Raw genomic sequence first — 25,749 nt, forward strand, 5'->3', positions numbered from 1 at the left:
CTTGCCTGACTCTTGAGACCCAGACTGAAGAGAAGACTAAGTAAGAGGGCACTCTACCTGCCTGACTGCAGAGCTGGGACATTGGTCCTTTTCTGCCTTTAAGCTCAAACTCAGCTCTCCTTGAGTCTTGGGCCCAATGACTCTTTTTTTTAAGATTTTATTTATTTATTCATGAGAGACACACAGAAAGAGAGAGAGAGGGGTAGAGACACAGGCAGAGGGTGAAGCAGGCTCCATTCAGGGAGCCTGATGTGGGACTCAATCCCAGGGCCCGAAGATCCTCTGCCCTGGGCCAAAGGCAGGTGCTAAACTGCTGAGCCACCCAGGGATCCCCAGGCCCAATGACTTTTGAACTGTAATTTACACCATTGACTCCCCTGGTTCTCAGACCTTCTACAGATCTTGGGACTTCTTAGCTTCCATAATAGTGTGAATCAGTGCCTTGTAACAAATCTCTTTACCTATGTGGTGTATACATGTATATTATAGACATATAATATGTATGTGTGTATATATATGTGTATATATCCTGTTGGTTTTGTTTCTCTGGAGAACCTAATACAACTCTTTAATAACTTTGCTTAAAAATTCTTCCACCAGTGGGGCACCCGAGTGGCTCAGTCAGGTGTCTGATTCTTGGTTTCAATTCAGGTCATGATCTCAGGGTCATGAGATCAAGCCCCATGTCAGGCTCCACATTCAGTGGGGAGTCTGCTTGAGATTCTCTGCCTCTGCCCCTGACTCGTTTGCTCTCTTGCTCTTTCTCTCATGAATAAATAAATAAATAAATAAATAAATAAATAAATAAATAAATAAAATCTTAAAAAAAATTCTCCCATAAGCCATCACTCATGTTGTTTAAAGATTCCATGACTACCTTGCTACTGGTGGTGTGAATTTTCTTTTTGCTGTAAAATATGGCCCCCCTCCTGGAGATCTAAGGAAAGATCTGGGGCGGGATCTGATGTCTCAACCTTTAGTTCAGTTCTCCTGAGTTATTTGCACACCTAGTCTGAACTTGGACATCATGTGTCATCACACTTGTCCTCGGCTTTTGTAATTCGTATGTTCACAACCCTGAGTTAGTCTGTGGCTTAAAGATCTTTAGGCTTATGGTACTGAGTGAGGCAAGTGATTTCTGTGCCAGTAAGAGAAGCAGCTGTCCATTTTTTATGGGTAATAAAATGAATATCACAGGGCATCCTCGGAGTCTGGACATATTTAGGTTCTCAGTCAAAAAGAAAATGGATCTGTCTGTGTGTGTTGATACAACTTTTGGAACCAATGAGAATTAATCAGCCCATGAAGAAGGGAGCAGAAGATGTGCAAGCCTGTCCTGACAGGATCCCACTGCAGTGTGCTAAAGAAACACCATGAAGGAAGACGACCTGGAGAAGGAAGAGACCAGTTGGGGCTCATAGCAGATGGAAGGCTGGGTAGACGGAAAGTAAACAATGGGCTGCCTTTTGGAGATTGGGGGAGACTGATGAGAGAGAATAAGTGGATTTCCTTGTGTTCCTGTGGGAACAAAGCCTAAATAATGTGTTCACATGTTCCCAGGAAGGTGGTGACAGAACCATAGGGTGGGGCCTCCCCAGAGCCCCCACACAGGGCTGATTTATGAGCCTGAGTCAGCCCGCCATTCTAGCTGACCTAATTATACTTGTCTTGCGTTGACTGAACTGACATGTTTTCAGATTAAATGACAAGATAGTATCTTCAAGGTGATTTAAATTCTTTGGAGCTAGAACTATTCTGGAACTCTTTAGTGATCATGTGTTTTTTACCCCAGTCTCTCAAATGCCTAAAACAGTACGTGGAGAAAAGTGGTTACTCAAGATATTCTTATTGACTGGTCTTAAAAGCCTGTAGAACATCAAACCAGTCTCACAACTCTTATATTCAGACTTAAATCAGAAACTTGGCATTTGTCATTTTCTCATTTCTTTTCTTTATTCAGTATTGCAAAGATAACCCAGAAGATAGTGGTTTACCTTAGTCAAGCATTGTCTGTCACATAAAACATTTCCTTTCTTATTTCCCCAAAGATCAATTTATTTATTTCAGAAAGCTGCAGGGCAGGGGGTGGAGGGCTGGATGCTTGAGCAGGGGAGGAGCAGAAGGAGAGGGAGAGAGAATCCCCAGTCAGACTCCCTGCTGAGTGCAGAACCCTGACATGGGCCTCAGTCCCAGGACCCAGAGATCATGACCTCAGGCGAAATCAAGAGCTAGCTACCCAATAGACTGAGCCGCCGGCACCCCTAACACAAAATGTTTTCTTAAAATTATCAGAGAAAAATCAAGATTTTTTTTTTTAAGTTTTTGAAAGTTACCTGTTTCTGTACCAAATTATAAAACATCCCTGACCCCTGCCCATGTACTCGGTAAAGTCTCATTAAATTAATCCAGACCTATATCACATAGTGATAGGCCTAGTCAATCTTACACCTTACCAACCCTCTAAAAATCAATTTCAGGGGCACCTGGGCAGCTCAGTCAGTTAAGCATCTGCCTTTGGCTCAGGTCATGATCTCGGGGCCTGGGATCAAGCCCCACATTGGGCTCTCTACTCAGCAGGGAGTCTGCTTTTTCCTCTCCGTCTGCCCCTCCCCCACTCATGCTCTCTCTTGTCAATAAATAGATAAAATTTTGAAAAATGAACTTCAAATTGATTCTAAATACATAATTATGTTCTTTCAAATAGCAAACTCCTTGAATTTGCATCTCTCTTTTTTTCCTCAGAATTTTTATTTAAAAGAAACAGTTCAGCTAGATTGGTAAAGCGTGTTAGAGGTGAGCCACATTTGTGTGTCAATACTTCTGTCCATAGGAAAGCCTACTGGTGCGGGATGTTCTCTAGCTATTATTGGAGGTGTGAGAGCTGCTGCTCTTGGACAAAGGATCTTGGATTTATAGGCAAGCTGCATCTGTGGAGAACATCCAGGGCCTTTCCCTGGTGTCTGGAGCCTATAGCAGGAGATCTAGCACATTCTTCACAGAGATGCTGGGAAGTGTCTCCTGGTTGGTTTTTGCTTCTTGACCTGTCCTGGGCTGTGCATCTGTGTGTTCACATGAGTGTAGAGTCCAAACACAATAAGTAAAATTCTACCCGCTGTGGAAGCAGCAGTTTATCTGGAAGGGGGAAGAGAGGCCAGAGACAGAGGAGAAAGAATGAAGCCCGCGGTCTGCTATTAAAATTTCTAGCATCAGATGCCAAACCACATTACATTTTGGGTTTGGTATGCAAAGGGAATTGTTCACACAAAACATTCCTCATTTTCATTCTTGATTTTTGCCCACATGTTTGTACTCTCCATCCATTTGTTCATTCATTCCACAAGTATTAATCAAGCGGCTGACTGTGTTTATCACCTGGGGGTGAGGCCCCAGCAATAGGCCTACCTTCACTGGTTTGGTGGGGGACACAGGTGGTCACAGTGTTGCATGGTGTCATGAAAACAGTGCATTTTAAAATACATTCTTTGAAAAGAGCCTACATACAACAGACTGATTTTCTGAATTCTGTCCAAAAAGACTTGATAAGCAATGGAATTTCCCACCTGGGTCATTTAAAGACAGACATGGTTTCAGCAGAGGCTAACTTGCAGACCCAGCTGCTCGTGTTCTGGGAAGGATTTGGGAATATTTGCGGATTTCTCTTTAAGAACTGATGACATCCGAAAAGTCTTATAAAGCAGGGTTGATACAGGTTGATACCCTCAATTGGGTCTTGAGGAAGAGGGATATGGCACCTCTGGGTCGGATTGAAGTCGGTAGCTGAATAAGGGGAGCTTTGGAGACAATGCTTGAGGGAGACCTCTTTTGCAAATCTGGCCTTTTTTAGGCAAGCCCCTGCGGCCCAGAAGGTGCCCTTCTGGGAAGGACAGGCCCAGTACCTGGCACTCTTGGGCTGGCCAGCTCACCAGCCTCCTCCTTCTATTCCCAAGACATCACTCCTGTTAAAAAAAAAAAAAAAAAAGTGCATGAACTACCTGGCTCTTTGTGTCCTAGTGTCTTTTTACCTTCTTCCTTTTTCTTTTCTTTTTTAAGATTTTATTTATTCATGAGAGACAGAGAGAGAGGCAGAAACAGGCAGAGGGAGAAGCAGGTTCCATGCAGGAAGCCTGATGCGGGACTCGATCCCAGGACCCCACGATCACGATCTGAAGGCAGATGCTCAACCACTGAGCCACCCAAGTGTCCCTCTTTCTACCATTTTTCTTGGTAGAAAAATGCCTCTTCCCATCTCTCTACTTCTCTTTCCTTGCCTCTTCCCATCTCTTGCCTCTTCCCATCTCTATACTTCTCTTTCCTCTCTCTGTCCCTCTCCCCTTCTCTGTGTTTCTCTTCTGTGTTCTCTGACACTGGCCGTCCCGCCAAACTTTTGTTTCCCAGTTTTAAAATCTGCAGAGATAAAAATACCCCACATTTCTAAGCATGGGGACTTTTAAAATAATAGTAAGGTTTGTGGTAAGGGAGCCTGTGCATCACTGCTCCCCTGCTCTCAGAGCCTTGGTTTTTTTCCACCCGCCCCAAAGCTGGGCCCGTGGGAGACCCCCCAGGGCCAGGTGCCTCCCCACCTGCAGCCAGGCCTGCGGTGCCCCCGGGGCCCGCTTCACTCAGAGCAATTAGCAGGCTGAGCCACACCTGTCCCCTGCCAGCCAGCTTTTCCAAATATCCTGCTTGCTCAGAGCCGAAGAGGGAATGACGTCAGAGGATGAGTTGCCCCTGGCAAGGGGCGAGAACTCCAGGACGCTGTAATTTGGAGTTGGTTCAATGAAATAGCAAGTCAGCAGCCACACCTCTGCTCGGGCGCCTCCTTGCAGGCTGCTGCTAACCCCTCTCAGCAGGTCTGTGTCCCCGGGCGGGCAGGAGCTTGGTCTAAGCCGCCAGGACAGGACGATGCGGAGCTTTAGACACAGGAGGCAATAGTACCCCGTAGGTTGAAAGAATCCTTACAGACCCAAGATCGTCCTATTTTTATTCAGAGAAATGACTCAGAAGTAGACCTGAACACCCTGGAAACATTTTTAAACAGTCAGTGCCACTGGGGTTTGTCTTCATCACCCCCCACCCCTACCACCAGTGGCAAGGTCGGGCCTTCACACGGTAAGCCCTCGGCTGGGCCTCGTGAAGCCGTTGCCTACAAGGCGAAGCCAAGTTCATGGTCAAGACTACAGGCCTTCCTTCCTTTGAACTTTGACTACCTTCTCAGTTCCTGTGCTCGTCCTCCCCTCTACACATCACGCCTCAGCCCTGCCATCGGCCCCCTGCCCTGCAGTACCACCTGGTTTACCCTTTTCCAGCACGAAGAGACCTCTCCGGGCTTCCCATAGTACCCGCTGTGTCTCCCCATCACTGTCCTGAGCGTGGAGCTTGGTAATCTGTCTGATGCACAGTAGACTGTTGAGCAACAGGGGTTTGAGCTGCACGGGGCCACTTTTACATATTTTTTTCCATTAAATACTGTACACTACAGTAAATGTATTTTCTTTTCCTTGTGATTTGCTAAATAATATTTTTTTAAGATTTTATTTATTTATTCATGAGAGAGACAGAGAGAGAGGGGGGCAGAGACATAGGCAGAGGGAGAAGCAGGCTCCGTGCAGGGAGCCTGACGTGGGACTCGATCCAGGGTCTCCAGGATCACACCCTGGGCTGAAGGCGGCACTAAACTGCTGAGCCACCTGGGCTTCCCAATATTTCTTTCTTTTTCTTTCTTTTTTTTTTTTTTTAGAGAGATTTAATATATTTGTTCATGAGAGACAGAGAGAGACACAGGCAGCGGGAGAAGAAGCAGGCTCCATGTGGGGAGCCCCATATGGGACCATCCCAGGATCCTGGGGATCACACCCTGAGCCAAATGAAGATGCTCAAGCACTGAGCCACCCAGGTGCCCCACTAAGTGACATTTTCTTTAACTTACTTCATTGTAAAAATGCAGTATGTATAATTCATATAATATACAAATACATGTTACTTGACTGCTGGCATTATTGGCAAGGCTGTTAGTAGTTAGGGTTTGGAGGGGGGTCAACAGTTACACGTGGATTTCTGATGCTTCAGGTTGTTGGTGTCCCAACCACCACATTGTTCAAGGGTCAACTGGATATCTGTTTTCCTCCTAGGCTGCACGTACCTTCAGGGAATGCCTGTATTGTATTCATCTCTGTATCTCCAGCACTTTGTATACCTTCTGACAACAGTTCCAGCTCAGCTGATGCTTTTGGAAAGAATAAATAATCAGAGGATGTATAGGATTAAAAAATGCAAAGTTATGGGGACATTCTAATGTAGGTCTATAGATACATGTTTCCCATTTAAAGGAAGCTTAAGATTGGTAGTGTAGGTTTAAATACTCACTTTTTAATGTATTTTATTTTATTTTTAAATATTTTATGTATTTATTTGGTAGAGAGAGAGCAGCAGAGGGAGAGGGAAAGGCAGAGTCCCCGATGAGCAGGGCCCCAGCATGGGGCTCGATTCCAGGACCCTGGGATCATGACCTGAGCTGAAGGCAGATGCTTAACCAACTGAGCCACTGAGGTGCCCAATACACACTTTTTTAAAAAGAATATTCTATCTGGTAGTATCTAATTAAAGGAGACCTGGAATTAAATACTTGGTAATAGAAGGGAAGTCTTTGGTTTTCTCATTAGCTTATGGTCTACTTACTTTGACTCCCAGGGTCTGTGCTTCCTATCATTCTCTGGGAACCCATAAGGGGACCTTCTCAGACTGAGTGTATCCTGCTCTGTCCCTCATCGGTGATGGGTGCTCATTTTATGCCTTAACCCACTGGTTTGACAGAAGTGCTTTCCTAATCCCTAAAATTGTAGTGACTTCATAGCAAAGATAAGGAACAAGGTGGGAGAGAGAGCCACTGTCATGAGAGTCCCTCTCAGCCCCTCTGGGCAGGTGGCAGCCGCTCTGCTAGTCCTGCTGGGAGTAGGCGTCAGTGCTGGTGACACTTGTCTCCCTAGAGCCTCAGTCCTGCTTTGAGCAGAGGCAGGGTCCTCACGTGTCCTCAGAGTTTACTTCCGTAGATTATTTCTGTCCCGGGCCCGTGGAACTGGAGGAGGTGAAACACATATGCCAGGTACATGAGCAACATCATGATCATTACGCTGATGGAAAAAGTTCATCCCTTTCATTGGCTTGAGAACGTCAAAACGGCCTCTGGGGAGATGACCAGTACAGCCCGTATCCTTACCCTAGCAGGATCCCACTGTGTTTCGTCCCAGCCCACATAGAACCACTTTTTGATTTAGATCGCGAGTTTGTGTTTTCTAACACAGGTGGCTTTTTTGGGAAAAAAAAAAAAGCCCATGTGAATCCTCCTTTTTCACTACTATTCCTGGGCTCTGGTTTCTCCGTCCATACAATGAGGTAGTTGTCACAGATAATCTCGGGAATTGTGTCCAGCTTTTAAAATTCTACTTTATAGTTCTGTCTCCTTTTGTTGTTCGTATTTCAGATCCTCAAATCATTACTCTTATATTTTTGTGAGAAGAACAGGCAATCAGCCTTTAATTCCCCACAGGTAAATGGCAACCTTTATGGGAAAAATATATACGTTGAAAAGACAGCTCTCGATTGTGATGACATAAACGATTGCCATTTTCAAGGGCCGATAACTAAGAAATTACAGGAAAGCATTGAATCTTCTGCCAACATTGCTGCCGCAACCTGAGAAGGCCTGAGTACAGAGGATATTTATACATTGGGTTTCAGAAGAATAATTCAAATGCACAAGAGCCTCATCTTGTAATGTTATCACAAGAATGTCCAGACAATGTTTTCTTTAACTTTGGGAAGAGCAATTTAGAAGGCTGGATTCTGCCACATGGGTCCAGCTGCATGTTTAATACTCTTGGAAAAAAAAGTTCTATAAACACAGAAATCACCAAGCATGGATGCTTGAAGGATATTTCTTTCTTTGCTTACCGTTGTCAGGACCATGTATACACAAGAGCACGAAATTAATAAACACCATCAAATTTACTGTTATTATAAACCAGGCAGCAATATTTGATTTGCACCACAGGCTTTTCTGGAATTTCACTCTTCGATGGTTCAAAGCACTGGACATCGAACCAAGCGTAATTAGAGTTCTCGAAACGTGGCTCAGAGTTACATAGTCAGTCTGCCTAGGTAACAATTTGTAAAACTTTTTACTTTTAGCCAGTGAAATACTGCCACATGGGAAAATATTCCTAAAGGCGACTGAGTCTGTGTTTTTAATGCCCAGGAGCACATCTCTGCACCACGCTTGCCCACAGTGGCTTGAGAAGCTCCTCCCCCCTCCCTCTGCCCGGTCTTGTCCCCCCTCTGCCCCTGCACACTCTCTGCTCACCCTGGAAAAAAATGCAGGGTGACTGGCACGGAGCTGCATTCCTGTTCCTCTCTGAAAGTCTCAAGGTATTGTCTGGAGAGCCACTGACTGCATTTCCCACGGTGTGATCATCTCTGTTCTTGGAAGCCAGCCTCCCCCTTTACCCTGCTGTCTGGATACCTGGGCAGCCCAAGGGTAACCTTTTCATAGGGGAGAAGTGACTCGCCCCCCGGAACACATGATAGTTTTTCTAGTGCAATGACAGGTTGTGCTTCCCAGTGCCACATCACGGTTAAGGGTAATGGTCCTTTGGCATCTCCGGTTTATCAGCTCCCATCCCCCCTCCCTCTGGACACTGTGGTTTCTTACTCTTCAAAATTTATGCATTAGAAAGGGGAGCTCATGGAAAATACTTTTATAGAAATGAACATATTGTTTCTATCCCGACCTTTCTATTTTGGGGGTAGGGAGAAAGGGAGGATGTAAGGCCGCGTTGCACGTTTGAAGCACACAGCCAGCCTTGCCAGGGTGAGAGCTCTGATGCTGGCTCTCCCTGTGTCCAAAGTTGACATAGCTTTTTGTGACACTATCAACAATGGTGGGGACTTTTAAGGAAGTGGAATGCGTTCAAACAACAGAACTGCCCCCAGGCTGTGTGTGTGTGTGTGTGTGTGTGTGTGTGTGTGTGTATCACTGAAAATCGCAACTGTTGAAAGGCTGAGTTTCAGTTCTTTACCCGGAGGGGATCCCATCCCTTGGTCAAAGATGACAAGAGACAGCAGGACTGCATCGTGAGTGTGCTCACAGGGACCTGTACTCTCTCCTTTCTGATAGGTTGCTGAAGGGCCAGGAGTCACCATGACCGAGCGCTTTGACTGTCACCATTGCGAAAAATCCCTCTTTGGCAAGAAGTACATCCTGAGGGAGGAGAGCCCCTACTGCGTGGCATGCTTTGAGGCCCTCTATGCCAGCACTTGCGAGGAGTGTGGGAAGCCCATCGGCTGTGACTGCAAGGTACCCCTGGGTCTCCCCAGTCCCCGGCAGCGCCCACACTACTCTTGGATCCCTTGAAGCTCCCCAGAAACCATGGGCTTCTATGTGGTTCGTGCTGGAGCTCTGAACCTTAGTGCCTATTGAAATTCTGTCTCTTGAGCCCCCTCTGATGGGCTCGTTCCCTCCAGGCAGCCTTTCCAAACCTCCTCCCTGCGGCTGGTCTGTGCCCACGCCTAACTCACCTGGCTCATCCGGGGCAGAATGCAGAGGGCTCTGTGCCGTGCATCCAGCCTGGACCACAGAGAATTGCCCCTGGAGGTCCCCCCCTGGTGGCTGGGATCTCTGATAGCTTCCACCTGCTTATCAGTTGCTAAAACCCACTTGACAGGACTTTAAGTGATTGTCCTCCTTGGAGCCACAGAACTGGTACAGAATGGGGGCACTTGGGGAGCTCCCAAGGAATCCCCATCTTCATGGACTTCAGGGTCATTCGTGGCATCTTGGTGTCTCTTTTCTGCTCTCCCCCCTTGAACCCCACAAGGGCCCCTCTCCTCCATGGTCATGAACGTCAGGACGTAGCTGCTGCCTGATTGGGTCAGGCTGGGTCTGCAGCTGGGCAGCTCCAGCCGAGCCAGTGCACGTTCCTGACGTTTCTGTCCTCTAGCATGTCATTCCCAGGAAAGGCAGGAAGCAGAGGGCCGCACCATCACTTTCTGCTGCTGGGTATTTGGTGACAGTTGGGAAACAGCTCCCATCCTGTGTGGAGAGAAGCCTTTGCTCCAACAGAGATGAAGGCTCTGCAGCCTGGGCCACTTGAAACCAGGCCACAGCCACGTAACTTCTGGCTAGGGACAGGGGAGCCCTGCACAAAAGAAACCAAACAGCAGAAGTCCTGCGTAAACTTCAAAATGTGCAGAGGGTGGGCTGCTGTGAGCAAAAAAGTGGCTGATCTTGCTAGTCTGAAAAGCTAGGTTCTAAGAACCTCGTGGGTTCTTAGAAGGCTTTATTCTTTATTGACCAGGCCAGACATAAACATAAACTGCCCAGTTCCAGTCCTGGCTCTAACTATCTGTGTGAGCTTGGGCTGATTTCTTGACCCTTCTGTGCCTGTCTTCCCCTTTATGAAATGCAGATAAAACAGGTGCCAACTTGGTGGGGTTACTACAGCATGTGGCTACGAAGCCCCAGCACCCCAAATAGCAGCTCATGGTTTTGTAAACTCCATCTGACTACTTACTCATTACTCTTCCTGCAATGCAGTCCCTCCACGCACCCTCTGGAAGCTTCGCCCTCTCTCTCTCGATCCATTTCCAGAGTAGAAACATCAATAAAAATGTCCAGTAGGAGGAAGAACTAAGAGAGAGAGAAAAAAATAATTCATTTATAAAAATTTAATAGGCTTAAGTAGGTGAGAGGTCCAGATATTTTGACAGAAAACAACTCTGGTTTAGAGGAAACGTTTTGGATATTTGGGACTAGTCATCCTTGACCGGGGGCTAAAGTAAAAACAAAACAAAAGTCCCCTCTCAGTTCTCCAACATGATTTAGTGCAAAGACCCTTAAAACTAGTTTCCCTTCGGCACATACTTGATGCACAGATAAACAAGAATCCCCCAAATGGGGCCAAAATCAACAAGACTGCTGCAAAGCCAGGAGTTAATCATGCTGAACTTTTCAACCCAGATTCACGGTTTACAATACATGGAGTTCCGCCGTGTGGTTGTCTACATTTTGGAAGGAAAAAGGATGCCTACTTGAAGTTTGACTTGGCTATTTGGGGCTCTTGAATATTTGGAATTGTTTGCTTGACTTTCAGAAGTAATTATGTAGTTGACTTTGTGGAGGAAGCAATGATAGGAAAAACATTCCTGTTATTTCAGGAAGTAGACCCGAAAGTCCTGGCTTGATAGAGCCACTGAGCTCACAGATGTGGGGGCTCTTCCCTTTTCTTAAAACAGCAGAGTCACCTGGAGCCCCACTCACCTCCTCCTCTGAAGGACACACTTGCACGTGTATATAGATTTGAAACACTGGCACACCGATGGGTGTTGAGTGACTTTTATGTGATATAGATGAGATTTCAGGACCTGTCTCTGTAGTTAGCTCCCATACGTTTGAAAACGTTTCTGTTTCTCAGATGTATTTGCTATTTATGTTTAGTTGCTCTGAGGAAATGGTGTGCTCTCCAAGGAGAGAAATCATTCACTTCAGGACCAGGGGAATAGGTGAGAGCGGGTAATGCAAACAAAATTTCATGATCCTCTAACGTTACCCTGTTCCTGACATTTTTCTTGGACATCTGTGGATACTAGCAAAAAAAGTTTTTTGGCCTGATTACAGATATTTTTGGATGGATCTCCTTAGATTCGGAGCTTCAAAAAATCAAGAAACTAAGGAAAACGTAGGTGGGGCCCGTAACTCTAGAGACAGCTGCCAGTGCTGGGCACTTCACAAATCAGGGACTTGAACAACCTCTGGGCCACATGGCTAGCTCAGTTTGTTTCTAGAACACACTTTCTAGCTTCTGAGTAATTAGGTGGGAAACACCAAACTGATAATCAATTTGGCGCAAGTCCACCCACCAAACTGTTTCTCAGCGAACATCTGGAAAGCTTTCAAGGATCAGAAAGTCTCTGGGGTCCTTGGGCAGAAAGCAGCCAGGCAGCTGAACCGGGAGGCGGAGGCTCTTACCTGTCCACGTGAAATCTCGATGTCTCTGCCATGCTTCCAGAAGGCTCCTGACCACGGCTGGTGTAGGAGGCATGAGGTCAGATTGGAAACGCCCGTTCTTCCCACCCTGGAGCAGGACTCAGGCCTCCCCCCGCCCGCCCTCCTGGGCCTTTGTGGGAAAGGCTACTATTCCAGACACGTTCCAGACACGTCCTCACCGTCCAACTCCCACACGCAGCACTTTTTTATTTGTTGAGGTGATTTTTAAGTGCTTGGTGAGTGAATCATCTTTTTAGAGTTTCCATGTAATTTGTCCGCAAAGGTTGTCATGAGCGGTGAAACTATGCTGATTTATTTAGAGATCCTCCCGTCAGGGAAAAATCTGTTTCTTTCTTTTCTTTTTTAAATATTTTTTTTAATTTTTATTTATTTATGATAGTCAGAGAGAGAGAGAGAGAGAGAGAGGGCAGAGACATAGGCAGAGGGAGAAGCAGGCTCCATGCACCAGGAGCCCGACGTGGGACTCGATCCCAGGCCTCCAGGATCGCGCCCTGGGCCAAAGGCAGGCGCCAAACCACTGCGCCACCCAGGGATCCCGAAAAATCTGTTTCTAAGGGGAAATGAACGAAGCAGGATCCTCAGAGCCGGGAACGAGGCTGACCAGGTGGGGAACCTCTCAGGCCCCGAGAAACCAGAGGGGCCCCTGGCAGGCAGGCCACCAAAGGCACGCCACGTTCGGCGGTGACGTTCCCCCCGGGGGCCTCGAGCCTCCGTGCCTGGGTTCCCTGCAGCCAGTGTACGTGTGGGGACTTAGGTCGCCCAGGAGCCTCCGTGTCCACATCTGAAAACGGGCTGCCCGCCTCACAACTGTCACGGGAACTAAGTTCGCCACCACGGCCGGGACCCCTGCGACGGCCACGCAGAGCCAGTGCTGTCCTTTCTGCCACCGTCTGTGCTCCAGGACCTTCGTTCTTAAGTATTTGGAGGTACATGCAGTTAGAAATGTGATGCCCTGACAGTCTCAAAGGACATCTTTCCAAAGTGCAGAGCGTGAAGGACTCTGAGAATCTGTCAAGTGAAATCGTGTGGATTTAAGGCAGGATGGGTTTGGGAAAACCTCGTCTGAACCCGCCCCCCCCCCCCCCGCCCCATCCAGGCAGAAGGGGGTGAGGGAGGGGTGTTGCCAGCAGTAGCCTGGGTTTGGAGCGACCCTGTTGCCTGGGGCCACCTTGGGCCAGCGGAGGGGCCACTGTCCTGCCTGGCCACCTGCCGGTCCCCTGGTTCAGCTGGTGTCTCAATCAGGGCAAGTTCCAGAGCCAGGCAACGAATGCTTCCCATATTAGGAATGATTCTGAAGTGGAAAAATATGAAATCTGAAAGGAAGCGTTTGGGCCTAATCTTACATTGTTTATCAACATTTTACTGCACTTTGTGACATTTCCGTAAGCACAAAATTAGCCTTGGTATTTTTTCTGGGACGTGTAAAAGATCTTTCTTCCTGCTTTTCTTTTCTTTTCTTTTCTTTTCTTTTCTTTTCTTTCTTTTCTTTTCTTTTCTTTTCTTTTCTTTTCTTTTCTTTTCTTCTTTTCTTTTCTTTTCTTTTCTTTTTTTCCTTTCCTTTCTTTGTTTCTTTCTTTCTCTCTCTCTCTCCCCCCACCCCTTTCCTTTTCTTTCACCCTCTCTAAAGGACTTTAAAACTATGATAGTTCCAGGACATTTTGATGTTCTTCAAAGTCAGTGAGTCTGTATCTCTTAACCTTGTACCTCCAGCATCTAAACCGTGCCCTTTGGGGACTTCACGGTGTACTTGATTCGTAACAGAATCAAGCTGGATGCACTAGGTCGGTCCTAAGAACGAAAACTAACCATCTTTTTGGAGCTGCAGGTGCAAGAAAGGAGAGGGCCTCCAGGTACCAAGACTTTGAGAGAAGGACTCAGGGTGTGACATGAAGCGCGGGTCCAGACACACAGGTGTGGTCCATTGTAACAGCTTCTGGGCCCTTGGGTGGTAGGTTCCAGCCCATCGCTCGGCTCCGGGGAATCCTGTGCCAAAAATCTTTCCCCATGCCGAGACTAATGTCATCTTGGCCAGAAGCCTCAGTGTGCCCTCAGAAAGCGAAGCTGGCGGTGTCTCATTACCTTTCTCTTGCCATAAAGTCTTTTCTCACTTCCTATGCATTGTGGGCTTTCTTAAGAAGTGAGTCCAAGAGGAAGCTGTGACATAAATTTATTAGCTTCACCCAACTTCCAAAGAGAGCACGCAGAAAGAGACTTACAGGGAAGCCTGGTAGCGTAATGACTTAGATAAGGGCTTCCATGCAGGGTTTGGAGAAAGATGTTGACATGGCTCGCTGCCGTGGTGTGGTAGGTGGGGGCGGTGCACGACTTCCCTCTGGTCGGGGCAGCTCCCAGAGCATGTGGCCTGCCAGCTGGGCCTCGCAGCTGAGCTGGATTCTGCTCGTTGAAGAGGAGGCAAAGGGCCTCCCAAGGCAAAGTATGGCATGGGCCGGGGTGCAGAGGTGTGATAGGCCGGGACCTGGGCTTTGGAAAGTCTAGAAGCCTTGTGTTGATGCCCAAGTCCAGTCAAGTTGCATGGATGATATCCCAAGCAGGAAGGAGCGCCTTCTAGGGCCTAAGGTCTGCTGGCACATCGGCTTAACCTGTAGCTGCTGTGTTTTCAGGTTAACTGTGTGTAAAATGGGTTTCTGCAGTGCTCCTGACCCATGGGAGCATTTAAACAAACTTTTCCAGGACTGTCCATGCACATCGGCCCCTCCGCTGCTCTTTCCTCCTGTCTGGGGGCTCCCTCAGCAGGGAGGAGACTGTGGGGGGCATCTGGTGGCTTTGTTGTCACGTTTCACAGAGAGGTTCCTCCCTCAGTTTTTTGAAGATCAGCCCTGAAAGGCAAGTTTCCTTGAACCCGTATTTCCTTTCCCTCTTGTTTCACTAACAAGCTGTGTGGCCCGGCCATTGAGGCTGATGCCCTGGGCAGAGCTCACGCGAGCGCTGGGCCTGGGACTGCCTCCCCTCTGCCCTCATGCATTCGTGTGTGCGGCCAACGTCCAGGACTCTTCATCTTGGAAAATTTGAAACTGTGTCCCCGTGAAACACTACGTCCTGTCCCTGCATTTGACTATTGGGGACATTATCTAAGTGGAATCGTATTTGCCCTTTGGCATCTGGCTTATTTGCTGAGCATAATGTCCTCAGGGCTCCTCTGTGTTGTAGCATGCATCAGAATTTCCTTTTTGAGGCTAAATAATAGTCCCTGGTGCAAATGAACCACATTTTTCTTCTTCATGCATCTGTTGATGGACTCTTGAGTGGCTTCCACTTTCTGGTGACAGGGGATAATGCTGCTATGGATACAGGTCTACAAATTCCTGTTTTTGATTCTTTATGCATATACCCAGATGTGGAATTGCTGTATCACATGGTAATCCTATTTTTTATTTTTTTGAGGAACTGCCAATACTGTTTTCCATAACAACAACAACAACAACAACAACAAAACGTTAAATGCATTTATTCCATAGTCAGCATTTGCACAGTGATAATGATTAAAAACTCCTGACTCTTCTTAAATTAGGCTAACTCCCATTCGTAGTGGACAGGGCTGTAATGGCTTGTTCGACGTTATTCAAAATCTCAACAAAGGCAGTGCTGAGCTGTATTCATTTGTGTACAAAATATGGCATTATTTGTGGATGTTTTCAGTGGATACATACGGATCTCATCAAAGAAAGCAAAGAGTAACACAGGCTCTACCAGGAGTTTACCTGGGATGGTTCACTGCAAATAGCTTTCGAATCAGAGGGACATGAGCTTGAACCGTGCTTGGCTCTGCTGTGTGACTGTGAGGTCTGCTCACATAGCTGCTCTGAGCTTCTGCAATAATATTTACCTTGCAGGGATGCATGGTGCCTGAGCTCACCACCTGGCAATGAGCAGCATTGACTGGTGTCCCTGGAAAAGAAAAATTATGATTTCTTCCTGGAGAAATACGGGCTTCACAATTTATAATGAGTTTGCCTATTTGGCCGTCGACTCAAATTATAGCAGTTTATACTTTGTTTCATTTGTCCAAATAACCAGTGGAGCACCCTCTCATTTAAACGGTTTCCCCTCTTATTTAAATGGTTCATCCCCTCTCCAGTGCCTTCAGGAGCATCTTAACCTCTGTGCAGAATTAAAAGGGCCCCCCTGCCCACCTCTATCTCGCCTCTGCTATGCTTATGAACTGTCTCTGCCTGAAAGCCCCTCTCTAACCCCCTCTGCCCATGTCCCACTGTCCACTGATCATCCACACTCAGCTGGTGGCACCTGCACCAGACATCTCTCTGTCCCCCTTCCCTCCAAGTGAAACCAGGGCCCTGTCCTTGTGGCTGCTTCTCTGAAATTCCCTGTACCCGGGCTTCTCTATCCCATCCGGTGTCCCTGTCATCCCACCATCACACGCAGGCCCACATCTCTGTCCCATGTCCCTGTGATCCCGCTGTCACATGTGATTTTGCTGAGCTCCCTCAGAGCTAAGGGCTATGCTGTGTCTCACTAGTTGTCAGTGAGAAGCAGTGATGAATTCTATGCTCTCTGCTCCTCTTCCCTGCAGACGATATATAAGGGAAATCCATGTGTTTTGGGAAAGCATCTCTTTCTCACACACAGACACACCCTGCGCACACGTGCACATACACACACACACACAGTTGCCCTGAAATGCAACAGGAGGAAAGTAGCCCTGCTCTCCTGGTTTCACCAGCAAGGACATGGGCCAGGAACATGTACAGACATCTGCCCCTCTTCACTCCCCGTCTGCCCCGGGATGTGAATGGCTCTCCCAGGCTGTGGTTGGGGCAGAGCAGCCCAGACCCCCTGACCTCTCATTGTGTCACATGCTCTGGGTCTGCAGGACTTGTCCTACAAGGACCGACACTGGCATGAGGCCTGTTTCCACTGCTCGCGGTGCAAGAGCTCCCTTGTGGACAAGCCCTTCGCTGCCAAGGAGGACCAGCTGCTCTGCACGGACTGCTACTCCCATGAGTACTCCTCCAAGTGCCAGGAATGCAAGAAGACCATCATGCCAGGTCAGGAGCACGCCCTTCACCCTCGCGATGCCGCAGAGCGTGCTTGCACTTTTCTTGCCTTACCGTTGCTGACTTCGTCCACAAGAGCATTGTGCCCTGCTGTGTGCCAGGCGCTGGCCTGGTTGCTGGGTGCTCATGGAGTAGTGAGTCGAGAGGCATACCCCATCCTCTGTCCTCCCCGCATGCTCAACAGACGTTCGTTCTCAGTAGACTCAGACTTGATCACAGCTGGGTCAAGGGTTAAGAAGAGTAATAAGGTGACTTGTCTGTTATGAGGAGGATGGGACTGTGTACCGTTTCTTGGGGAATGTTCCTTTGCTTTGTGGAACAGAGGAAGCTTTTATCTTAAAACCTTCAATGTATAGAATTCTTAAATACAGAACCAAAAAAGTCTTGATAGTCACATACAGAAGGAGAGTAGCCACCAAGGGAAGAGCCTGAGATGTGGACCCTGGGTGAGTGAAAGGCACACCTGTCGGCTGGGGCTAGCTCACAAGCCACATGCCACCTGTGGTGTCATCTGCATGACCGGTAAATGTTACCAGAGGGTAGATTTGGTGGGATCAGCAAAGAAAAATACAGATTCCTGGTTCAGTCTGAGTTGTAGGTAATTTTTTAGTATCTGACCCATTTGGGACATCTTTTTAAAAAACTTTTACTTATTTATTCATGAGACACACACAGAGAGAGAGAGAGGCAGAGACACAGGCAGAGGGAGAAGGAGAAGCAGGCTCCTGCAGGGAGCCCCATGAGGGACTCAATCCCAGGACCCCGGGATCACGTCCTGAGCTAAAGACAGATGCTCAACCACCGAGTCATCTAGGTGCCCCCCATTTGGGCCATCTTGAACCTGGCATCCCTACCAGGGAGTCCCAGGAACCCAGGAGAGAGCTCTGTGCTCTGAATGTCTGCTGGAGATGTACCCCCATGGAAGGACTAGCGTGAAGCAGTGGCTAGGCCCCTGGAATCCAGTCAAGTGGAGGTGCTCACTGGCTGGGGACCCAGCCTGCCGTGAGCCATGGAAGTTTTGGAGAGATGTAGCCCTGAGGCCTCCTGTTGGCAGAGCTTCTCTTAAATCAGGCTTAGGGTGGCAGGAGGGGTGCCAATCCTGCTGAGAATCTCCAGCCAGCTGTCCCTTGCACCCACATTGCCCGGGGTGTGCCCACCCTCAAGACAGCCTCTGAAGCGGGTATGCATCTTTTATCCCAGGGAAGTTTAGGATTAATGGCAGAGGTAAAAAAAAAAAAAAAAAAAAAAAATTCTAACCCACCATAATGTATTCAATCTGATAAAGTAGGTGTGAAGTTTCCAAAAAATGTGGTCTAAAGAGGAAATTAAAGTGTATAACTGAATATGTGATTTAGGCTCATGGTTTCAAATTGGAATTTTCTTAATTTATCCCCTGTTGTGACGTTCAAGGTGTTTTATGATTCGTCATGTTTAGAAGCCTAATTCATTTCAACAACAATCACTTAACTTGAGGTTGGGTTTGTTGGTTGAGGTTCTTAAAAGAGATGCTGTATGTGTGAAACTCTCAAGTGTAGTTTTAGAGGAGCTGAGGTCTAGGAGTACCTGGGTGGCTCAGTTGATTAAGTGTCCAACTTTTAATTTTGGCTCAGGTCATGATTTCAGCCCCGTGTGTCTCTGCACGCTGCTTGAGATTCTCTCTCTCTCTCCCCTCTCCCTCTGCCCCTCTGCTGCTTGTGTGGGCGCATGGGCTCTCTCTGTCTCTAAAAAAATTAGATAAGGGGCCGCTGGGTGTCTCAGTTGGTTAAGCATCTGCCTTTAACTGAGATCGTGATCCCAGGGTCCTGGGATCTAGCCCCGCACTGGGCTCCCTGGTCATGGGGGAGTCTGCTTCTCCCTCTGCCTCTGCCCCTGCTTGTGCTCTCTTGCTCTCTGACTCAAATAAATAAATCAAATCTTAAAAAAAAAAAAAGGAGTTGAGGTCTGTGCCTTAATAAATAGAAGTAAACACAAAGGTCCCTTAGAAGTAATTTTTAAAAATTCACCATGTTCATTAATGCTGTGATAAGATGTGTCCGATGAATGGAGGTCAAAGGTTTTGAGTTGGTTGCATCAACAGATTGTTAATTTTCAAAAACCCCAGTAGCCTGCTGAGTCACAGGATGTCACACAGGAGCTGGGTTCACTCTGACATGTGATGGGAATTAGGGCCCCCACGTTCATTTAGAGCCAGACTCTTCGGTGGAAGACTGCTTGCTGTGGCGCAGTTTTCCTTTTTATTTTTGGTTTGCTTTGTTTTTGGCAACAAAGAGCTACTGAAGAGTGAGCGAGAGACTGACGTGCGGAAAGTGTTATTTTAGGGAGACAGATCGGATAAGAAGGAATACATTTTAAAAAAAGGCAAGGGCATAATCAGGCCTTTGGTGAGATGGTTTCTTATGGCTGCTACATTTCTCTGGTTAATACATCTTAAAAATAACTTGACTCCGTGCTATTAGAAGGAACAAAACCCCCAGAGCAAGGCTGCTTCCAGAGCTGCGTCAGCACAGCAGATGTGGGAGCAGGGCCCAGCATGGGGGCTGTGAAATGAAGACCGAAGCCCACATAAGGCTGGGCCGACCCACAGGGAACTCCTGTCCCACAGGGGGTCACACATGGAGACAGCGGTCCCGGCACGGTGGCAACCACGAAATTTAATGAGAAACAAATGAAATCTTTACTGAGTGTTCGTGACAAGAGCCCATGGAAGTTTCCATTCTGCCTGACAGCGAGTGGACTGTCGCCATCCCCTTCCCCACCCCGCTGCCCGCCCCTGCCCCAGCTGCGGAGACTCCTGCTCCCCTACAGCGGGCTCTGGGGTCCCACGTTCTTCTTGTTCATCATGCGCACCGTTTGTTTGCTTTGCTTTGCTTGCTTGTTTGCTCCTCCTCAGCAGAACTCCTGCTGGCCTGACGGGGACAGGCTCCTGCCGCACCAGGGCTTAGGGTGCCGTGTGAGGTCACACGGACACCTGGCACCTACGGCTGGCCACGGACCCTTCAGACAGCCTAGGGAGTTTACCGTTAGGATAGTGCACTGTGTGGGTGCTAGAGAACCCCCCTCCCCGACCCAGCTCAGGCACTTGCACTGAGAGGCAGCTCCGTCCCACGACAGGGAATTGTGAGGGCATTGACACGCTAAAATGACCTGAAGGTGCACCTGGTCTTGTCTCCCAGCGAAGAGAGCAGAAGTTTCAGTGGCGTGCCCCCGGCTGTGGTCAGCCTGGATCAGGACCTTGTGCGGGGCTCTGGCCTCAGAGCTCTGATCTCCCTGTCGGCCAGATCGGAGGGCGGCCTGGAGCCCGCAGGTGTGGACGACCACTGACTTCCTGCCACCTGGGCAGCGGTGGCTAATGCAGAAGGTGGAGGGACAGAGGACACGCAGGAGAAAACTGCCCGGAATGGGGTGCTTACCGCCCGGCTAGAAGGAAGGCAAAACAGCAGCATCGGCCTCCTCTCCGATTCAGGGCCTTGACATAGTCCACGTGCGTTGGGCGCAGGGCCGGCACCGGGGGCAGGGGTCCCTGCTTGGCTGCGCAGGAGCAGGTGGCCCTAGCCCCTTGCAGCGAGGGGGACCCTTGGTCTCCCCGCCCCCACGCCTGCCACTCGGAGTCACTTTAAATTCTCAAGCAGTCCTGCCAGTGTCCTCGGCCCACCATAGTGTCTGTCCCGGCTTCCCTCTCGCTTTGGGGCTCCTTCCCCAAACTGTCAGTCCTCAGGGCAAATCTAGAAACTGCCAGGTTTGGGTTTCAGCCTCCCTGCTCTCCGGCTCTGACTGCACAGGTCAGTGCCCCTCACCGAGATGTCACTAGGGCTGCCGGGCTCTTCCAGGCCAGCATGGGAAGGGGCCCCGGGGAGGTCACACTAGAGCATCAAAGGGTGAGCTGGGTTTCACCTGGTAGAGGCGTCCCAAAAGGGCACTTGTGGCAGAGGACATGGGCTCAGCGCCAGAGGCTGAGTGTCCAGAAGAAGCTTGGTGAGACAGACTGAGAAAGAGAGAGAGAGGAGAGGGCCAGGGGAGGGATGGGAAAGAAGAAAGGGAAGGGAAAGAAAAAAAGGTGCTAAATCCTAGCATGTACTTCCTTTCTGTGGTCTGATTTTTGAACGTGCTACAACTAAATCCAGATGAATGGGAGCGCGGTTCATCCGAGTAGCTCTGACAGTGCATTTAGGGTTTTAGAACAGGAGGCTGGTCCTGGCTGACAAACGCGCCCCTTGGCCCCCTACCTGACACAGGTCCCGCCCCCGAAGTAGTCAGGAAACCAGGAGTCCACTGGCCCCGATGCCCCCGATGCCCCCAGCCTGACGCCCCCGCTCCGCAGCTGCTCAGCTGCAAGGCGGCCTCCGCCTGCAGAGCAGTCGTGCAGATGCACTGCTTCCTCCGAGCAGCCTCCCAGGCACTGGCCCTTCACCACCTTTCAGGATCCTCACTTGTTCCTTTCAATCAGAAAGAGACACCCCTTCCTCAGGACCCCAATCCACCTGCGGGAGAAGCCACGGTGGTTAGAAGGCCCCTTGCTGCCACCTGCTGGCAGTGCGTCCAGCACACGAGGCAGCCCGAGCAGCTGCGGCTAACGGTGCGGCTCACAGGCGCCCCCCACCCTGTGGGCTGCAGGTGCCCCTGGGCTCCCCACCAGAGACCAGGCAGGCCTCTGACCCTGGCCTGGCTGTTAGAGGGCGGCTCCCGCACACCGGGAACGCACGGAGCCCAGCCTGCGTGTGGTCTTCAGGGAGCAAGCTGTTGCCCTGTGTTCGCTGACAGGATCCTTTGGCTATTTGAGCTGCTCTATGAGCAGAAGGCCAGAGATTAAAAGAGCCAGTGGCAAAAATACACGTGGAAGGATGAACCCCTGGAGGCAGAATCATTCCAGATGTAGATCCCAATTCTCCCACTACTTTTATCCGAAGTTCGGGTGCTCGGTCTATTCTCCTAGTATAAGGTTTCGGGAGCCCACGAAGACCATCAGGTGCCCCACCTTGAATTTCCTCACACGCCTCCCCACCTTGCAGCACCTACACTCACCCTGAGTGTTTAATGTACTTATGGGAGGTGGTGCCACATGTCCTGTCTTGGACGTACAGGAAGCTGACACATTAACCCGAAAATGACCTTGAATAAGATAATCTTGCAGCAATTCTCCGCACATCTCCTAATTTCTTCAGAGATGGAGATCTCCCTGTCACGTCAACCTTGCAGGCAGTCCGCATGCAGCCCTCAGCCTGTCATTTTGGCCATATTAGCTTTGGATGGGAGTTTCCAGATGCTCGCATCTCACCGCCCGCGTGATGCCAGCTTGCGGCCACCCTGGACCAAAGTGGGAGCCCCTGCTCGCTGCCTAATAACCACCCCGGATCCTGCTTTGAAGTCTAACTGGTGTGTCCTTCATGCCACAGCCCCTGGATGCCCAGTGAGCCCCCGGGCTGCCTAACATGTTTCCAGAAAAAAACAGGCCACTACCTGGGGCCTTGAAGCCCGCGGGGTCTGTCTCAGCAACCCTTTCCTGCCAATGTAGTGTGAACGCAGCCGCAGACCATTGAAGGAAGTGAGCAGGTGCGGCTGCGCTCCAGGAAAAGCCCAGCTGCAAAACGGGGGCGGCACAGACTGTGCGCAGCCACAGCACCCCCGTCCTCCCCGGCTGGCTCAGGTATTCAGAGCACGTTTCTTTTTTTTCACTTCTTACCCTCCTTTCCCCGCAAAATGTACCTTGTTGCTGCCTGCAAAGCGTGCTTGCATACGCATCTGTCTTGAACACATCTGTCACCTCTTTCTGTAAAATACACATACTTTTATTCTCTTGGAAAAGTATTGGAAAATGTCCACAAATCCTGAGCATTTGCTGTGACTCCGGCTCAGGGGCGGGTTCAAGGGTGGGTGGGGATGGGGGTGGGGGTGAACCAAACAGCATTTCCGTTCTCTAGGACTTCTTCATCTACTTGAAGAAATCACATAAACATAGCACACGACAACAGTTATTCGAAAGGAAATGCAATGTCACAAGATTAGAATCAGAAAATTGCTAAATTAGCCATCCGGGCATCACTTGTGGCTTTTAACAGCTGCATTCAGTGCAGCGGGGAGAGCGTGGAGACCCAGCAGCTTGGTTTACACCTCGGGCCATATAAGGTGATCGGTCGGTGTGGAGGCTCCTCATGGGATCAGGCTTGACACTCTAGGTTCGTGTACAGCACCACCACTTTCCATCCGGTGTTTTTTTTTTTTTGTTTTTTTTTTAAGATTTTATTTATGTTCATGAGAGACACAGAGAGGGAGGCAGAGATGCAGCAGAGGGAGAAGCAGAAGCAGGCTTCCTGCAGGGAGCCCAGTGCAGGACTCGATCCCAGGATCCCGGGGTCCAACCTGAGCCAAAGGCAGATGCTCAACCACTGAGCCACCCAGGTGTCCCTCATCCTGTGCTCATTAACTGGCTGCAGGGCTGTGTCCCACTCCGTTGGGACTGGTCTGAGCTAGGCCAGCTTGCTCTTTCTGCTTTGCCTACTGAGACATGGAGTGACAGATCCTTTTCCCACCTAACGTTCATTACCTCCCTGCTGGACAAATAAACCTCGAGTATGCACAGAGACTGTTCTGGGAGCAAGGTGTACAGCAGTGAACCCCCAAAAATACACAATCCCTGCCCACTCCCAAACAGTCCCATTTGGAGGCCAGCCTCTGAGAGCCACAGTGATGCCACAGTCACAAAACTAGGTGGTGGCAGGTTCTTGACGAGGGGCGCTGGGAGTGCAGGCCTGTCATGTCGTCAGCTCTGCTCTTTGCCGTCTTCTTGCCCCTTGTGCCAGGTACCCGCAAGATGGAGTACAAAGACAGCAGCTGGCACGAGACCTGCTTCACCTGCCACCGCTGCCAGCAGCCCATCGGTACCAAGAGCTTCATCCCTAAGGACAACCAGAACTTCTGTGTGCCCTGCTATGAGAAACAGTACGCCTTGCAGTGTGTTCAGTGTAAAAAGGTAGCTCTCACCTCCCCCGGGACCTCGTGTATTCCAGTCTGTTTGCCTTGGCTGTCAGCCCCCTTTCCCCGGGGACAACACCCTTGGTACTGGGATGGCACAAGAGTCTCACCTGTCCGGCCCCGCATCCCAAAATTCTCATGTGCACGTGTGCATTTTATCCACTGGAAGGACCCCCATCCCAGGCCTTCTTTTGACCGCACAAGGGCCACTGGGACCTGAGATGGGAGCCTGTAGCCCTCCCTCCTAGAGCACTGCCGAGTTTTTGCTCCTATTCATGACATGACGTTAAAGGGGAGGAAAACTTACTATCCCAGAGCTCCTGTTACACTGTCCTCCATCAGTAGACAAGAAACGAGCTGCTGAACCTCGTGGGAGGGAGGGATGTGAGAAGCAAAGGAAAGTTGTGGCTGGGACAGGGGACAGGTCACTCGTTGCACCCAGCCCGCTCATCTCGTGCCGTGCTGTCACGGCCATTAGTCAAAGGCAGAAAAGGAGCGCCACGCCTGCCGTCCTTTGCCCTGGCAGGGCCTGCTGGGGAGCGATCGCAGAGCCTGTTTGGCTCCGGCCTGTTCACTGACGCGGCTGTTGGGCCTCCGTCTGCGGAAGAGCCCGGCTGCTGTTCCCTCTGCTGGTCGGCCTGACCTCGAATGCCCGACCTGCTGGCGCCTTTCCAAAGGGCAGAGTATTGCTCACTCGCCTTCATGCTCTCTCGTCTCCCTCGGCCTCGTGTCCGTCTCATTTTTTAAACTACGATTTTAAATTCCACATCTTCCAACTTCTACTCGTAAGATTATATTACTTTTCTGCTGTTTTTCGCTTCCTCCTTAGATGAATCGCTCCTTCCTGTGTTTATGTCAGGAAGCCTCTTTCTTCTCTGCTCACTCCCTTTTTGTTTGGTTTGCTCTTTCTCATCAAGATCCACGGAAAGTTCACGTCATTTGCTTTTCTTGCATTATCTTCCTCCCAACCTTATTGCTACTGTGTTCGGTGGCAGAAGTGAAGGTAATGCATCCTCCGGGAAGCACAGCCCTGTGGGTGTTCATCAGGACTGGTGGAAGCATTCACACCAGTAACATCCACCCTCCCGCAGCGCAGGAGGTGCTCGGGGCTACTAGGGCCTGGGGGGAAACACACTTCGGTGGCAAACGTTCAAGTGCTTATCGACAAGCGTGCTTTGGAGGAAAACAGTCGTAACAGAGCGTACACAGGGGCCAGCTGAACCAGTCGGAGGAGTGGGAGCCAAGCTGGTGTTTAGGGAGGGCTGCTCTGGGACAGTGACACCCACGAGCATGTCTGAGCCAGCTGGGCCATGCGGGGTGCGGGTGGGCATGTGGGTGCAGAGAGGACAAGAGTGTGGATTCCACGTAGAGCAAACCTCTTACTACACCCACCTTCTCTGTCCACACAGACACCTTGCCACTGAATGTATTTTGCATAAATTCTGTTCCAAGGCGGGAATTTATAGGAAGATCATTAATACATTATAGTTTAATGAAAAGAATATACGGTGCTCACTTCGGCAGCACATATACTAAAATTGGAACAACACAGAGAAGATTAGCGTGGCTCCCGCACAAGGATGACAGGCAAATTTGTGAAGCTGTTCCGTATTTTTTATGTTGGCAAATTGAATTTAAATTCTAAAAAAATTAAAAATAAATAAATAAAAAGAAAAGAATATATGATAGACT

General features: G+C 49.3%; 1 protein-coding gene, 1 long non-coding RNA gene and 1 other non-coding gene across 10 annotated transcripts in view; 2 read left to right on the forward strand and 1 right to left on the reverse strand.

The window, feature by feature from the left end:
* Positions 1–25,749, forward strand: part of FHL2 (four and a half LIM domains 2) — a 67,690-nt gene that overhangs the window by 36,359 nt on the left and 5,582 nt on the right. For 5 of the 7 annotated variants that reach the window (XM_038550886.1, XM_038550889.1, XM_038550890.1 and 2 more), the window contains exons 2-4: positions 9,170–9,349; positions 16,908–17,082; positions 23,886–24,055. In XM_038550886.1, the coding sequence (XP_038406814.1) occupies positions 9,194–9,349; positions 16,908–17,082; positions 23,886–24,055 (501 nt within the window). In that variant the 5' untranslated portion in view covers positions 9,170–9,193. Of the gene's footprint in view, positions 1–5,870; positions 5,894–9,169; positions 9,350–16,907; positions 17,083–23,885; positions 24,056–25,749 lie in introns of those variants that run through there. The other 2 variants (XM_038550891.1, XM_038550892.1) reach the window with 2 other exon arrangements.
* The window catches only part of LOC111097691, a 31,454-nt gene continuing 7,646 nt past the window's right edge, over positions 1,942–25,749 (reverse strand). Inside the window, exons 3-8 of one of the 2 annotated variants that reach the window (XR_005365724.1) lie at positions 17,146–17,310; positions 15,903–15,964; positions 10,566–10,681; positions 6,140–6,223; positions 3,897–3,956; positions 1,942–3,132 (exon numbers count right to left, since the gene is read on the reverse strand). This is a non-coding gene — a long non-coding RNA (uncharacterized LOC111097691). Of the gene's footprint in view, positions 3,957–6,139; positions 6,224–10,565; positions 10,682–15,902; positions 15,965–17,145; positions 17,311–25,749 lie in introns of both variants that reach the window. The other variant, XR_005365723.1, reaches the window with a different exon arrangement.
* On the forward strand, positions 25,566–25,673 carry LOC119873812. The gene has a single exon (XR_005366313.1). It is a non-coding gene; the product is annotated as a U6 spliceosomal RNA (small nuclear RNA).

The sequence above is a fragment of the Canis lupus genome, chromosome 10 (genome assembly GCF_011100685.1).
Source record: "Canis lupus familiaris isolate Mischka breed German Shepherd chromosome 10, alternate assembly UU_Cfam_GSD_1.0, whole genome shotgun sequence".
Classification (NCBI taxonomy): Eukaryota; Metazoa; Chordata; class Mammalia; order Carnivora; family Canidae; genus Canis; species Canis lupus.